Source organism: Sceloporus undulatus, unplaced genomic scaffold, assembly GCF_019175285.1.
Source record: "Sceloporus undulatus isolate JIND9_A2432 ecotype Alabama unplaced genomic scaffold, SceUnd_v1.1 scaffold_14, whole genome shotgun sequence".
In the NCBI taxonomy this organism is placed as follows: domain Eukaryota; kingdom Metazoa; phylum Chordata; class Lepidosauria; order Squamata; family Phrynosomatidae; genus Sceloporus; species Sceloporus undulatus.
This window is the reverse complement of record NW_024802936.1, coordinates 834995-849266: the sequence shown is the minus strand read 5'-3', so window position 1 is coordinate 849266 and position 14272 is coordinate 834995. Positions and strand designations below refer to the sequence as shown.

The 14272-nt window shown below is 43.3% G+C and overlaps 2 protein-coding genes across 3 annotated transcripts in view; one reads left to right on the top strand and one right to left on the bottom strand.

Annotated features, from left to right (window-relative positions):
- Nucleotides 1–11244, bottom strand: part of LOC121917280 (rho-associated protein kinase 1) — a 105635-nt gene extending 94391 nt beyond the window's left edge. For both annotated transcript variants that reach the window (XM_042443080.1, XM_042443081.1), the window contains exon 1: nt 11126–11244. In XM_042443080.1, coding sequence (XP_042299014.1) covers nt 11126–11218 — 93 coding nt within the window. In that variant the 5' untranslated portion in view covers nt 11219–11244. The remainder of the gene's footprint in view (nt 1–11125) is intronic.
- LOC121917305 lies at nt 11217–13835 on the top strand. The gene is made up of 2 exons (XM_042443155.1): nt 11217–11880; nt 12577–13835. Exons 1-2 carry the CDS (start codon nt 11217–11219, stop codon nt 12588–12590), a joined length of 678 nt encoding a protein of 225 aa, XP_042299089.1. The 3' UTR covers nt 12591–13835.
- The last annotated feature ends 437 nt before the right edge of the window (nt 13836–14272 follow it).

Here is a 14272-nt window from a genome sequence, read left to right as displayed (position 1 = left end):
TCCATGGAGGGCTTTGAATGTTGACAGCAGGAGCTTATACTGAATGCGAAAAGGGAGAGGGAGCCAATGAAGGGATGCCAACACAGGAGAGATGTGGTCAGAGCGGTGGGTGGAAGTGATAATGCGTGCAGCTGAATGCTGGACAGAGATTAAAGGACGGAGGTGAGAAAGAGGAAGCCCAGCCAGGAGGATGTTACAGTAATCCAGTCGTGAGATCACTAGGGCATGGACCAGGATCTTGGCAGTAGAGGCGGAGAGATATGGTCGGATTTTGGCAATATTGTACAAATAATATAAATATGTTGATATTAATGTCTTGAATTTTAATCCCAGAATGGTTTAATTCTTTTTTAAAGGGGGTGGGGAATTGTATATATTTGTATTATTACTATTTCTGTATATCTGTATTATTTTAATTGTTGGAAGCCGTTTTGATTGATTCTTACAAATAAGTGGGATATAAATAAAAGTTTTTTTAATAGCACGAATGCAACCCACATGACTCCAGTTACAGAAAATTGCGTCCCTATTAGCAAACCTGGTTAGAAAAGGGGAGACTTTGTGTCTCTCCCCCCACAATGTTCAAGCATTACTGTATGGCTTCTACCCAGCTTCCTAAAGGCATTGCAGAGAAACTACACTTGGCTTATAGAGGCAACATATGGTAATAGGCTGGCGTATAAAACTGGAGGAGAATTAGATTTGAATATATCAATTTCAGAGGCCACTAGGAATAAGATTTGGAGTGTCTTCCCCATCCAAATCTAGATATACCTTGCTTAGAAGTGCTCCTTAAAACTACTCTACAAATGATAACTTTACCCCTGTACAACTGGCTATTTTCTAAGCAGTAAACTGCAAAATGTTGAGGAGATTGTAATTGTAAGGCAACGTACATCAATATGTGGTAACATTGTCATAAAGTTAGCCAAACAGTTAAATGTTCTGTTTGTTATTTCTGAGACCACTCTTCAAGAGATAGCTTCCATTCCTGGTCTTTTATTACCCTTTTGGGGGAAGGAAAAACTTGAAACATAAATTATTGATTTGTTTTGTCCTGGCCTGTTCAAACAGGTTTTCAAAGTGATACTGTTGTCAGGAGGGCTGCCCCGAATTCAACCGACTAGACTAGACCTTAGGCTGCAACAGTTCTCTTCACAGAATCATAGAGTTGGAAGAGACCTCAAGGGCCATCCAATCCAACCTCCTGCCATGCAGAAATAAACAATCAAAGCATCCCCAACAGACAGCCATCCAGCCTGTTTAAAAACCTCCAGAGAAGACTCCACCACTCTTCAAGAGTGTGTGTTCCACAGTCAAACAGTTCTTACTGCCAGGAAGAATCTCCTGTCCAGTACACCAAGATGATGACAAAGATAATTGAACCCAGGAGCTCAGTGTGGTGCATGAAGCCCGTGTTTTTCTTCTGAAGAAATTGCTGGAGTTAAAGAAGGAACCTTTTGTAATATTCTCAGGAGAGAAAAATTCTCTTGTCCATGTTGATCAAAGGTTCAGCATGATGAAGCTGTGATGTGACAGACAACAAACTGTGGTGGCTATATACACCTCTGCCCCACCCTGCATGCTAAGGGGAGGAACATCCAGGTAAGGGGAGATGGGCATCTCAATGACCTCAGACAGACAGCATAGCTACTAGGGACTCTGTAATCATGCTGTGAACTGGTGACACACCAAAGGACATATCCTATACTGATACTGTTCAGCCCTTAGAATAAACAAAGGACTGTCCTGTGGACCTCCCTAATGCTGATACAGTATGCAAATAAATCTCCATTAAGTCAATGAAGGCCAAGAAATCTCCGTGATGGACAATATCCACTGTTGATTTCAATGGATCCAATCTCAAAGCTTCTTTTTTTAAAAAAAATGACTGCCTTTCAGCCACTGGTGATTTTTGTGCAGTGTGATACCCTTCCTACGGATAAAATACTGTCCCTGCACCTAATGCAGCTGTTTCCCCATGGTGCAAATTCACTGCTGTAATTATTACAATTTAGAGAAGTGGTTTTCCTGGCAACAGTAAAGTTTGCAAATGGCCTTTATTGGTTTGCTAGATTATGTCACCATCAGCTTTCCTAGCCACTGCTGATAAGTATACAGCTACTGAATTGGATTTTCTGCATTATTAATATCTCTGGTAACATCTGGCAGACTCATAGAGTGATAATACCAAAGTCTTTTAGAGATGATTATTTGTTTATCTGTTTGTTATTTAGAGCATTTGTACCTTACTCTTCAGCCAAAAAGGGTCCCAGAGCTGCTTACAAATTGTTTTCTGGCTTCTGTATGAAAGAAGATGACTATATTGTCTACTGATACTGAGGTGGATTTTCACCATATCTCTCTAGATTTTCCTAATTAAGTTGTTATTTTTTGAAAGAAACAAAAATATTGGCTTCTCACAGCAGACATTTTAAAGGATAAGGTTGAAGCCAGGAGGAAACTAGGAACTCTCCGCATCGTCATGTCTGGGGACTCTTGGAACAGAGTAAAACAGTAAGGAGAGAAAGATGTAAACAGCAGTAAATAGCTTTCATAGTCAGCTAGGACATGGTCCTGAAAGGAAAGAATTAACGCCTCCAACTTAAAGCAAAACCTAGGGAAAAAAATTACAGTTCTGAGAAAAAGAAAACCCCTCAAATCTTTTTATGGGAAAGACAGGTCTGTTTAGAGCCAGCATGGTGTAGTGGTTTGAGCACTATGAGTCTAGAAACCAGGGTTCAAATTCTTATTCAGCCAAGAATAACTCCTAGGTGACCTTGGGCAAGTAAAACACTTTCAGCCTCAGGGGAAGGGAAGGCAAAGCCTATGAACAAATCTCTCCAAGAAAGCCCGGTGATAGGTTCACCTAAGAGTGGCCTTAAATCAGAAATTATGTGAAGGCATGAGCAGCAGCAGGTGGTGATATACAGTAGGCCCTTATTTTCCACTGGGGTTTGGTTCCAGGACACCAAGGGATACCACAATCTATGGGTGCTCAAGTCCCATTATATGCAAGGGGGAAGTAAAATGGTGATCCTTATATAAAATGGTAAAATCAAGGTTTTTGAAACTGTTGTTGGGTGTGCATGTGTGTTATTTCAAGCTGTAGATCTACTCCCAAGCAGCCACCAAAGCAGTCTTTATGGATAACTTTTGAAAATCAGCTGTTCCTCTCCCTCCTTTGCAACTTCCCCACCATTATTTCAAAGACAGGAAAGGAACCTTTCAGCACAAGCAGGGAGGGGTTACTCAAAATCAGCTGCTCAGCAAGAACTAAGCTCATCTCTGCCTGTTCTTGGCCCCAGTAAACTGCTTCTCCAGACAGTTGCTTTCCAGATGCAGGAATGCTGTACCTGAAAGCAATGCCAGCCTACTCCTAGCCCCATTGCATTAGCCTCTAGTGCCCTACAACCATTTCTAGGCAGGTACTGCTTTCCCAAAGCAGGGAAGACATGGTAGAACCCCAAAAGGTGGGGGATTGAATAAGCTACACTAAACTCACATGTCCCACCCATTTCTTCAGCCATCAGAAGGCCCCAAGCAGTGTTGTCAACATGCCTTGAAGATATTCCCCGGAAGGTTTTACCAAAGTCCAAAATCCCTGAAATTCTCCAATATTTACCAGAATATTCATTAAAAATCCCCGAAAAGAAATTACAGTGGTGCCTCGGGTTACGAAATTAATTCGTTCCGCCGCCGCTTTCGTAACCCGAAAAGCATTCGCAAGCCGAAATGCCATAGGCGCTAATGGGGAAAAGCCGCGATTTCGTGCGAAAAAGCCGAAAAAAGCACCAAAAATTTTTTCGTAACCCGAAAAAACATTCGTAACCCGGAACAATTATTTCCTATGGGATTTTTTCGTATCCCGGAAATTTCGTAACCTGGGTATTTCGTATCCCGGGGTACCACTGTAATTAAATTCTCTGGATTCCTAGGAATTGGCAGCGCTGGCCCCAAGATACCTAGAACAGCTCTGGCCTCACTCAGCATTCCTTCTAGTCCTTCTTATTTGGCATCTGAATTCACATATGCTTTGCAGCATGCAACGCATACCGAGGCCACCTCTTCCTCAAAGGTCTCCGAAACCCAAGAAGTTCTCTAAGAGTCCACAATTCATCAGAGTGACAAAGTAGTAGACTAGACCTCCATTAGGTAAAATCACTATAATTTTTTCAAGAAAAGATCTCTTTGTATTTGTTCCTTTGCCTCTGCCAAGCACTCTGTGGACAACCCACTCTCAGCTTAATCCATAAGTGGCCTTCAATAAACCTTCAACTCAGTATGAATTCTTGAAGTTCATGGGCAAGCTTCATTCATCCCTGCCAAACCCAAGAGACACGGACAGCACAAATGCCATAGGAAAAGGAAGCCCATTTCATTCTCTAGCAGCGCTTCTTCTTCTCTCCTCCTCTTTTTATTCCTCTTTGTAATCCCCCTCCTCTGAAGAAAACAAGGTCATGCCAAACCTAACCCTGTGCCCCTGATATACAATCAGAAGAGCAAGTCAGTCAGAGATGGTGGTACCTTTCCCCCTCCCATCCTGAAACCTCATTAACCCACCTGATGGCTATCTTTTATACAGGAGCCACTTATCTCAAATATTCTCTGCATGACATAGTCCAGCTGGGTTCAGAGTGGGAGGAGAGAACATTCTCCAAAAGGGAACCAGCCTTCAGCTCTGACACCTCAGAAGTGCTTATTCAAGCAAAAACAATTGGTATCTTCAAGAAGGAACTGAAGATTTTGAAATACACAAAGCTGCAAGATAAGAAACAAACCAGGATGGAAACACAAGGCTCCTTCAGACACAGAAGCACCCCATTTTTTATACACTAAATGGTAGAAGCAGACAAACTGGACAAGCCTGGTAGCTACAATGCATAAGCAGAAGGTACTACCAGCAAATAATCTTGTGGCTATCCTGATCATCAAGACAGGAAAACAATCTCTCAAGGACCCAGAAAAATGTCTGCACTAAACCAAGCATGATGCCTCAGTACTGGCATATACAAATGAACAAAGACTCAAGCATGGTGTTTGAAGATGTGGAAGAAGCTGGAATATGCAGTGGAATTATGTGATTTCATACTTAAATCAATGTTAAGTCTGACCCTAGCCAGAGAAGAGAAATCTCACATCAAAAGATATGTCTCTAATAGGCTTAACTACAATATTGGATGAGATTACTGCCCTGGTGGGTTCAGATCTAGCATTTGTTTAAATGGAGATTCAGTACCACTGTACACTCAGACTCTGATTTCTTTACAAATTATGATGCAGAGAAAACATCCGTTTTTAGAATTCTCTTGGATGTATTATTTTCAATTAATGGCTACACGACAGACAACTTAACTAAAATATTTTAGCGAGAGGCATATGTTTTACAAAATGCTTTGTAAATTTGTGCACTGTTGATTATGTTCTAAAAAGGATGGTGAAGCAAACTGACAAGAGGAGGTCAGGGGGAGGAAAAGCAGCAAAGAAACCAAGGTGGAACAACATCAGGAAAGAACAGAGAAGAAAAGGTATTAAGTATTATTTATTCATTCATTTACAACTGTAATTCAGTGATACTTCAAATGTGAAAGCTTCCAAGTTCAATCACCAGTCATCTCTGGGTATGGCTGGGAGAAAACTTTGTCTGAAACCCCTGAGTACTATTAAACATCTAGGGGTAGCTATGTTGGCCATATAGCAAATCCAATAACATCCAAACAATGATACCTTTATTGGGACAACCAAAATGCACAATTACGTGTTGCAAGCTTTCAAAGTCACTACTGAATATTATTCCATGATGGGTATTGTGTGGGCCATAGACCATCTGAAACAAGACCAGAAACAGAAAACGCAGGCCTATAGGACTAACATCTTCAATTTCTTTCTCCTGTTTGCCTGATGAAGAAGCCAGTGTGACCTTGAGTACTACTGTCAGTGTAGCCCACACTGAGCTAGATAGACCAGTGAACAGCCTCAATATGAGGCATGTTCTTCTATTGACTATGGCCCACACAATGCCCATCGTGGAATAATATTCAGTAGAAAGGCGAGGCTTACATATTACTGACAAATCTGTGGTTAATGCTAGCAAGTGCTTTCCCCTGAAGTGAATCCACACTCTGCAGATTAATACTTAAATGCCTCTATATTTAGACCAATAATATTTTTGGTCTAATATACAAAGTATTCACTACAGATAGATGACAGTAGTATAAGCCACAAAGATGCACATAGCAGGTGCATCGAATTGCTACATCATGCCACATAGACAACCCAAAATCCAAAATTGTCCACATGGGTGACTGAGATATTGACACCTTTGCTTTTTGATGGTTCAGTGTACACACACTGTGATTCATTCACAAAATTATTAAAAATATTGTGTATGGAATTACCTTCAGGCTATGTGTATAAGTTGTATACAAAACATAAATGAATTTCATGTTTACCCTTGGGTCCATCTCCAAGGTAACTCATTATTCATATGCAAATATTCCCCCCCAAAAAAATAATAATCCCATAATCCAAAACAATTCTTGCCCCAAGCATTTCAAATGAGAGAAACTAAACCTGTATGAAACTATGTAAAGCTCTATGTTTGTGTAAAATAAAAATATCTGATGCCAGACTGAGTTTTTGTAACAACCACCGTCTGCTGTGTAGTTGTTCTGAAGCTGACCAAAGACAACAGTGAAACTGAGGTCATTATTAGGTAACAGACCCCACATTTCCTTTTCCTGTCCCACCCATTCACAAGAAGAGACCTTTCTCAAGGCTGGGGATTTAACTTATTTTTAAAAGGACTAGAGCCTTTATGAGAGGAAAGACAGAATTAAAATATCAGGTGTGCTTTTTTCTTCCTAAAACTCCTCAGTTAACATTTTCAGTTATTATGGGTTCCACTTCACAACTAAAGGAATTAAATCTGAAGTCTACAGCCACCAGTTTTCATTACCTAACCAAAAAAATATAGGTAAGGTCCAGCTCACCCCATAATCTGTATTACTGTATGCCCCTTAGTCACAACTTTATTATACATATGCATTTGTAGACTCCCTATTGCATCTTCTTCCAATATGCCTTGCAATAAAAGCCTTGAGATCACCACATTTACATATTCTGCAGCTGTGACTTGTTTTATTATGGAAGCAAAACAGGGGATGAACAAGATCTAAGAGTTTATTTATAAAGCCTAATTTGAAAGGTTGAAATAAAGATCAGGCACTTAAACAAGGCCTATCCAAAGTTCATCACACACTGCCTTTAGGACAATTAAGTTCAGTTCATGACAATACAACTAAATGACAGCCTAGACTAATACAGACTAGAGGGGTCATGTGAGTGAGATGCAAATAAGATCCTAAAGGTAAAGGTAGTCCTTTGACATGATTGTTTAGCAGTGTCCGACTGTAGGGGACGGTGCTCACCTCCGTTACTAAGCCATAGAGCCAGTGTTGTCTGAGGACTACCCCAGCGGACATGTGAAGTGGTACCCATTTATCTACTTGTATTTGCATTTCGAACTGCTAGGTTGGCAGAAGCTGGGACTAGTGATGGGAGCTCACCCCATCATACAGCACTCGGGCCTCGAACTACCAACTTTCCAATCTTCTGATCACCAGAATTAGTGTCTTAACCACTAAGCCACCAAATCTATATTCTTTTGTAAAACCATAAAATCCAATTGTATTTGCTTAGTACATGCTGGACCACTATTTTTAGGCCATTATTTCAGTATCCATTGAGTTTACAGGTGTCTACTTCTGCTCCAGTTTATGTTTAAGACATTCAGTGACCCCCAACAATCTTTGACTTTTAAAATTTAAGATAAACCAACTCTACTTACCTTCATAATAATGAGTTGCAAAACATTTCACTCAAGAGGATTCATCAGTAAAATCCTATCTTTATTTAGGGCTCAAGTGAGACACACATTTTAATCCCCTTAGTTTTATTTATACAGCTAAACACCTACCACTGACATCCAAGCAACTCACCAATGTAAGGCATCCATGGCACACTTTAAGACTCTAATCCACAATGTCTATTTACATGGAGAATCTAAACTCTTAAATGTACTCATGCGTTCAGTTCAACTACATACACTTCTGCTCTGTGTGTGTACAGTATATGCTTTCAAGTCGCCTGTCGATCTATGGCAACTCCATGAATTTCATAGGGTTTTCTTAGACAACAAATATTCAGAGGTGGTTTTGCCACTTCCTTCCTCTAAAATACAGCCTACAGTACAGTACCTGGTATTTGTTGGTAGTCTCCCATCCAAGTACTAACCTGGGCTGACTCTGCTTAGCTTCCAAGATAAGACCCCAACATGCATAAACCTGGAGTCTAAAACAACAGTAACTTGAAACTGATAGATCCAATGGTGTCTACAATTCTGGTACCATCATTGCTGCCAGTTTTCCATGTTTAAGGCATTTGTTTAACCCCCAATAGAAAGAAAGTGGAGTTTTTCATTTTATTTCAGCCCTGTAAGTCTTAGAGCCAGCAGGGCAAAGTGGTTTGAGTGTGGGACCAGGGTTTGATTCCCAGCTCATCCATGAAATCCACTGAGTGACCTTGGGAAAGTCACACTCTCTCAGCCTCATGGGAAGGCAATGGCAAGCCTCCTCTGGACAAATCTTGCACAGAAAACCCCTTGACGGATTCACCTAAGGGTCACCATAAACTGGAAACAACTTGAAGGCACACAACAAAAACAACAATAAAGTCTGCTTGATCACCCTCAGCCCTGCAGAGAGAATACATAATGTGAGTGGTGAGTTACCCATACTTTTCATAATCTTCATTGAGAGAGAAAGAAGATAAGAGGGTGGAAATCAGTCTCTCAAATAAAAGTTTACCCATCAGGATTTTCTGGGTTACTGTTCCAAACATTAACACAAAATACCACTGCAAGCACCTTGTTGTTAACCACCCTTGAGTCAATCTTGACTTATGGCAACTCTGTGGATGAGACATTTCCAAGACACTATTCCCCTAAGTTCTTGCAGATTCATACCTAATAGAGTCCATCCATCCAGCATGTTGCCTTCCTCTCTACTTCCCTCCACCTTTCCTAGCATTACTGTTTTTTCCCAGTGAGTAATTCCATCTCACGATGTGTCCGAAGTACAACAGCCTCAGTTGAGTCACCTTTTTTTCCTCCAGGGAGGTTTCTTGTTGGTTTTTTCTAGGAACCAGTTGTTCTTTTTGGCTGTCCACAGTATCCTCAGCACTCTCCTCCAGCACCATATCTCAAATGACTTTATTCTCAGCCCATCAAATAAGGCAAACAAAAGTCCAAAACACATTGCAGTAAAAATCCAGTTTGAGACCTCTTTAACTGCCCTGGCTCTGTGCTAGGGAATCCTGGGAATTGTAGTTTATTGTGGCACCAGAGCTCTCTAACAAAGCAGGCTAAATGTCTCACAAAACTCCAGTTCCTAGAATCCCCTAGCACTGAGCCAGGGCAGTTAAAGCGGTCTCAAACTGGATCATTTCCGCAATGTAAAACACGACACAATGTAAGTTGAGTGACCTTAATGCATCTCAAGCATCGCCCTGGATCAGTGGTCCCCAAATTATGCCCTTTAAGAGATTTTGGACTTCAGCTCCCAGAATTCTCAGCCATGTTGGTCTGGGATTCTGAGAGATGAAGTCCAAAATCTATTAAAGGGCACAGCTTATGGACCACCACCCTGGAAAAACCGTACCATCATCTATCTCCCATTAGGCAGGAAGGCAAATAGCAGCAGAGGTGCTTAAAAAAAGACTCCTGGGAGAAGTAGACAAATGTTTAAACCACTTACCAATAAGCAGAATTCAAACATATAGCCATGCAAGGAAGGTAGGCTGAAGTCTAGCAAAGCTCCTGCTGCCAACTTCTTTCTTTCAGTCAGTCTCAAAGGGGCTACAAGATCTCTCTACATTAATATTATTATATCCAAATGCATCTGAAGAAGGAGTAGACTGAAGCCTACGAAAGCTCCTGCTGCCAACTTTTCTTTCAGTCAGTCTCAAAGGTGCCACAAGACCTCCCTAAAACACCGATTCTACAAACTAAGACCCAAAACACAGTGCAGAAATCATCTAGTTTGAGACCGCTTTAACTGCCCTGACTCAATGCTAGAGAAATCCTGGGAACGGTAATTCTGTGACACAGTCATCCTTCTTTGTCAGAGTGACAAAATAAGCTACAAAATCCCCAGGATTCCTCCTATAGCCAGGGCAGTTAAAACTCATAGCGTATGTTTTGGACCTAACAAGGCTAAATAAATAATAATAATAACAACTTTTATTTATATCCTGCCTCTGCTTTACGAGTCAAAAACGTACATACAATCCCATATCCGCAATCCCACCCTCAATTGAACCGTGGCAATTTAAAACCATACACCTGTCCCTCCACATTCGCTAGGGTTAGGGACACAAGACCCCCGTGAATATGGAAAAACCGCAAACAACAAAAACCACCAGGTTTTTACCAGAGAGGACGCCTCTCTAGGAATCTCTAGGTCCTCCAGGGTAACCCTGTGGTCAAGGTCCGACAGACACTGGCCACAGAACTGCCCTGGAGGAGCTCCAAAGGCCGAGCAGAGTCTTCTCTCTGGGAATCTCTGGGTCTTTCAGTGCAGCTCTTAGTTAAAGCTGACCATAGAGTTCTGCCGGAGGACCTGGATATTCCTAGAGGGGACATATTAACCAAATCAGCCAAGAATGAAATCCACAAATATGGAGGGATGAGTGTTCGTTATCAAAACAACACTGGCGCTTCAACGTCAACAACTGGGCAATAAAGTGCTGCAGATTGAAAGACGCTGTGCCTCTGAATCCGAGAATGGCTGCCCCCAGCCCAGCCCCTTTCTTCTGCCATGCATCCCCATTGACAGATGGCCTGATCCAGCCTCTGCTCTGAGGCCTCCAAAGGAGCGTCTTCCAGAGATCTCTCGACCTTACTGTTCTTACTCCTTGCATCCAAGTGCAGCTGAGCAAGTCAGAGGCTGCAGCCCAGAGATGCTGGTGCTGCCAACCCTCTCTCTCTCTCCCTCCCCGTCCGCCTGAGAGGAGCCACCGCCAGGCCTCCTCCCTTCTGCCGAGGGGAGGCCACCCTCTCGCTTACCAGCAAGCAATCCGAGTTGACTTCGGACTTGGGGTCTTTGACCATGGTCCCGATTTTGTCAAACCGAGACTCGAAGCTCTCTCCGGCCGACATGGTGCTTGTGAGGGAAGCAGGGGCTGCCTTAAATCCACGGGAGCGCCCCAAAGGGAGGGCCGGGGAGGGGGCTGTGTGCCGGTCCTCCTCCTCCTCCTCAGGGCGAGGGCTGCTGCCGCCGGATCTCTCCGCCACCACGCATCCTCGAGCGAAAGGCCCTCGGCGCCCGAAGCGGGGCGGCCCCGCTCTCCCTCCCTCCTCCTGCGTCCAGAGGGAGCCTGTGTCTAGGCAGCCGCAGTTACAGCCCCGCCGCCAGCCTCCGCTCGTCTCCAGCACGGCCTCCCGATCCGAGGCCGCATTTTCCCAGCCGGCCAAGCCAGTCCTCCTCGGCGCCAGCTATCTTTGCCCTCGCTCCGTCCAGAGGCCTAGCGGAAGGAAAAGCCCCGCGGGAAAGACAGGGAGCCTCCTCGTTCTGCTCCTCCAGGCCCTGCTTCTCGCGGCCCCGCGTTCGGCTTCTTCACGGGCGGAAGGGACGAAGCAGCAGCATCTCCTTCCAAACGCGTCTCCTCTAAGAGTAAGAGAGAGAGAGAGAGACAAATATGTCCGCCTTCCTGTTCAAACAGACCGAGATGGAAAGGACTCAGGGCGCATGCGCGTCAGGGTGGGGCGCGAGCGGCGACTCGGAGCGGTTTGTTTGCACGGGGTCGCGCATGCGCGTCAAGGTGAGGAGGCGCGAGAGGCGACACGGAGCGGTTTGTTCGGCGGGGAGGGAAGGAGGACGCGCATGCGCGCGACCTCAACGGCCAGGCTGCGCACGTTGCAGCTAGGAGGCGCGTGCGCGTTGCGGAGCTCCGCCCCCTCCCCAAAGGAGGGAGAAATAGAGAGACTATATGATAGCTAGCTCAATGTCTGGTGGTGGCCACAACGAACTACACTTCCCAGCATTCCCTAGCGCTGAGCCATTAAATGGCCGTCAAAGCCATGGAGTCAAACTGAATCACTGTACACTCACTTGTCCCTCCACATTCGCTAGAGTTAGGGGCACAAGACCCCGTGGATATGGAAAAACCGCAAATAACAAAAACACCATGTTTTTACCTGAGAGAACACCTCTCTAGGAATCTCTAGGTCCTCCAGGGCAACTCTGTGGTCAACATCTGACAGACACTGGCCATAGAACTGCCCTGGAGGAGCTCCAAAGGCCTAGCAGAGTCTTCTCTCTGGGAATCTCTACATCCACCAGCGTGGCTTTGGGTTGAAGTTGGCCATTGAGTTGCTCTCTACCAATAGGATGAGCAAACCTTCCAATGTCCATTGATAGTTCTTTAATTACACTTGAAATTGCTTAAGAATGTGTGCAGCATCTCATTATTTGTCCACTCTTTGTTTTCCTTCTCTGCTGGTTTTTGACCAACTAGAGGAGGCCCAGTGAAGCATTGGGATTTCCTCCCATGGTGACTCACCATCCAGCAAGGGATCCACCATTTACCCACATGGACACACATGGCCACTGTATGTATCCAGACTGCAGACAAGCCCTTCAGAAGATGCTCAGATGGACAAGGCAAGAATGGGGAAGTTGGCACTGGCTGACAATATCAGAGACCATGGATGTTGAGAAACTGGAGCATGTCCAAGGGAGAGCGACTAAAATGGTGAAGGGCCTGGAAACCATGTCCTATGAGAATCGACTTAGGGAGCTGGGGATGTTTAGCCTGGAGAAAAGAAGATTAAGAGGTGATATGACAGCCCTGTTTAAATATTTGAAAGGATGTCATATTGAGGAGGGAGCAAACTTGTTTTCTGCTGCTCCAGAGACTACCTACTCTTATGCCAGTATCTGAAAGTACTGTATATGCAAATTGCAACTATGATAAATACTGTCTTTCATTCCCATCACCGTTCTCTACTTTAATAATGCTTGTATTGTTGTGTGCTTTCAAGTAGTTTCTGACTTGTGGCAACCTAAAGTAAAACCTATCATGGGGTTTTTGTGGCAAGATTTGCTCAGAGGGGGCTTGGTGAGAGAGTGCGATTTGCCCAAGGTCACCCAATGGGTTTCCATGGCCCAGCGGGGATTTGAACCTTGGCCTCCAGAGTCATCGTCCCACTGACTCAAACCATTCTCACTCCCATTAAAAATACACATTTAAATATGTATAATTTTAATAAATATTTTATAAATGTTAAATATATTTATGAATATTATTTATTTTTTATTTTTATTAATATTATTTATAAAAGGCTTTCTCTGAAAAGACAACTTCAATGCCAGGATTGGGTCTGCATGCTGAAAGGCTCCAAACTGGAAAACTTGAATTAAACCCTATTTTTAAAATATTCAAAAAATATTTTTAAATATTTTAAATATAGGATTTAATTATAGTTTTCCAGTTTGGAGCCTTTTCAGAGAAAACCTGCCACACACATGTTTAAACCACCGAGAAATGCATAAGGCCATTGAAATAAATACTCCATAATTATTTTATTGCTTTTTTAACCCTGCTTCTTCCAAGGCTCAAGGTAAATGTACGCAGTCCTCTTCCCACCTTCATTTTATTCTCTTTATAAGCCTCTGAGCTGGTGAGGCTAAGAGTTAGTGACAGGTTTACAGTCCCAGGACTTTATCACACAAGAGGAATTTCTTTCAATTTTGAATGAAAAGGAAGTGGGGCCAGAACGCATTCACGTGAATTTGCTAGTTCAGTGAAATTACATGAATGCGAATTGCATTCGAACTGGCTTCCCATTGCCCCAAAATAGCATGCCATTGCCCGTATTTGCGTGTGGTCGTCTATCACGCAATAACGTGAAACCCCATGATTGTGCTCGGACTGACTTCCCATTGCCCGAATTTGCATGTAGTAGGCTATCACGCAATAACGTTAAACCCCGTGATTGCGTTCCGATTGCCATTGGATTATCTTTCCAATTTCCCTTGTCTGATAAACTCCCCAGTGAGCTATATTCTATTTTGAGTGTGAATATGAATCCAGATCTCCCTTCCACGCACTAAGTCTCTTTACACCCAACACCCTACACAAACAATATGGTTTGTAGAAGACTTCTCTTTGAAGTGGTTCATTTTAATAAGGACAAAACACTCAGTATTCC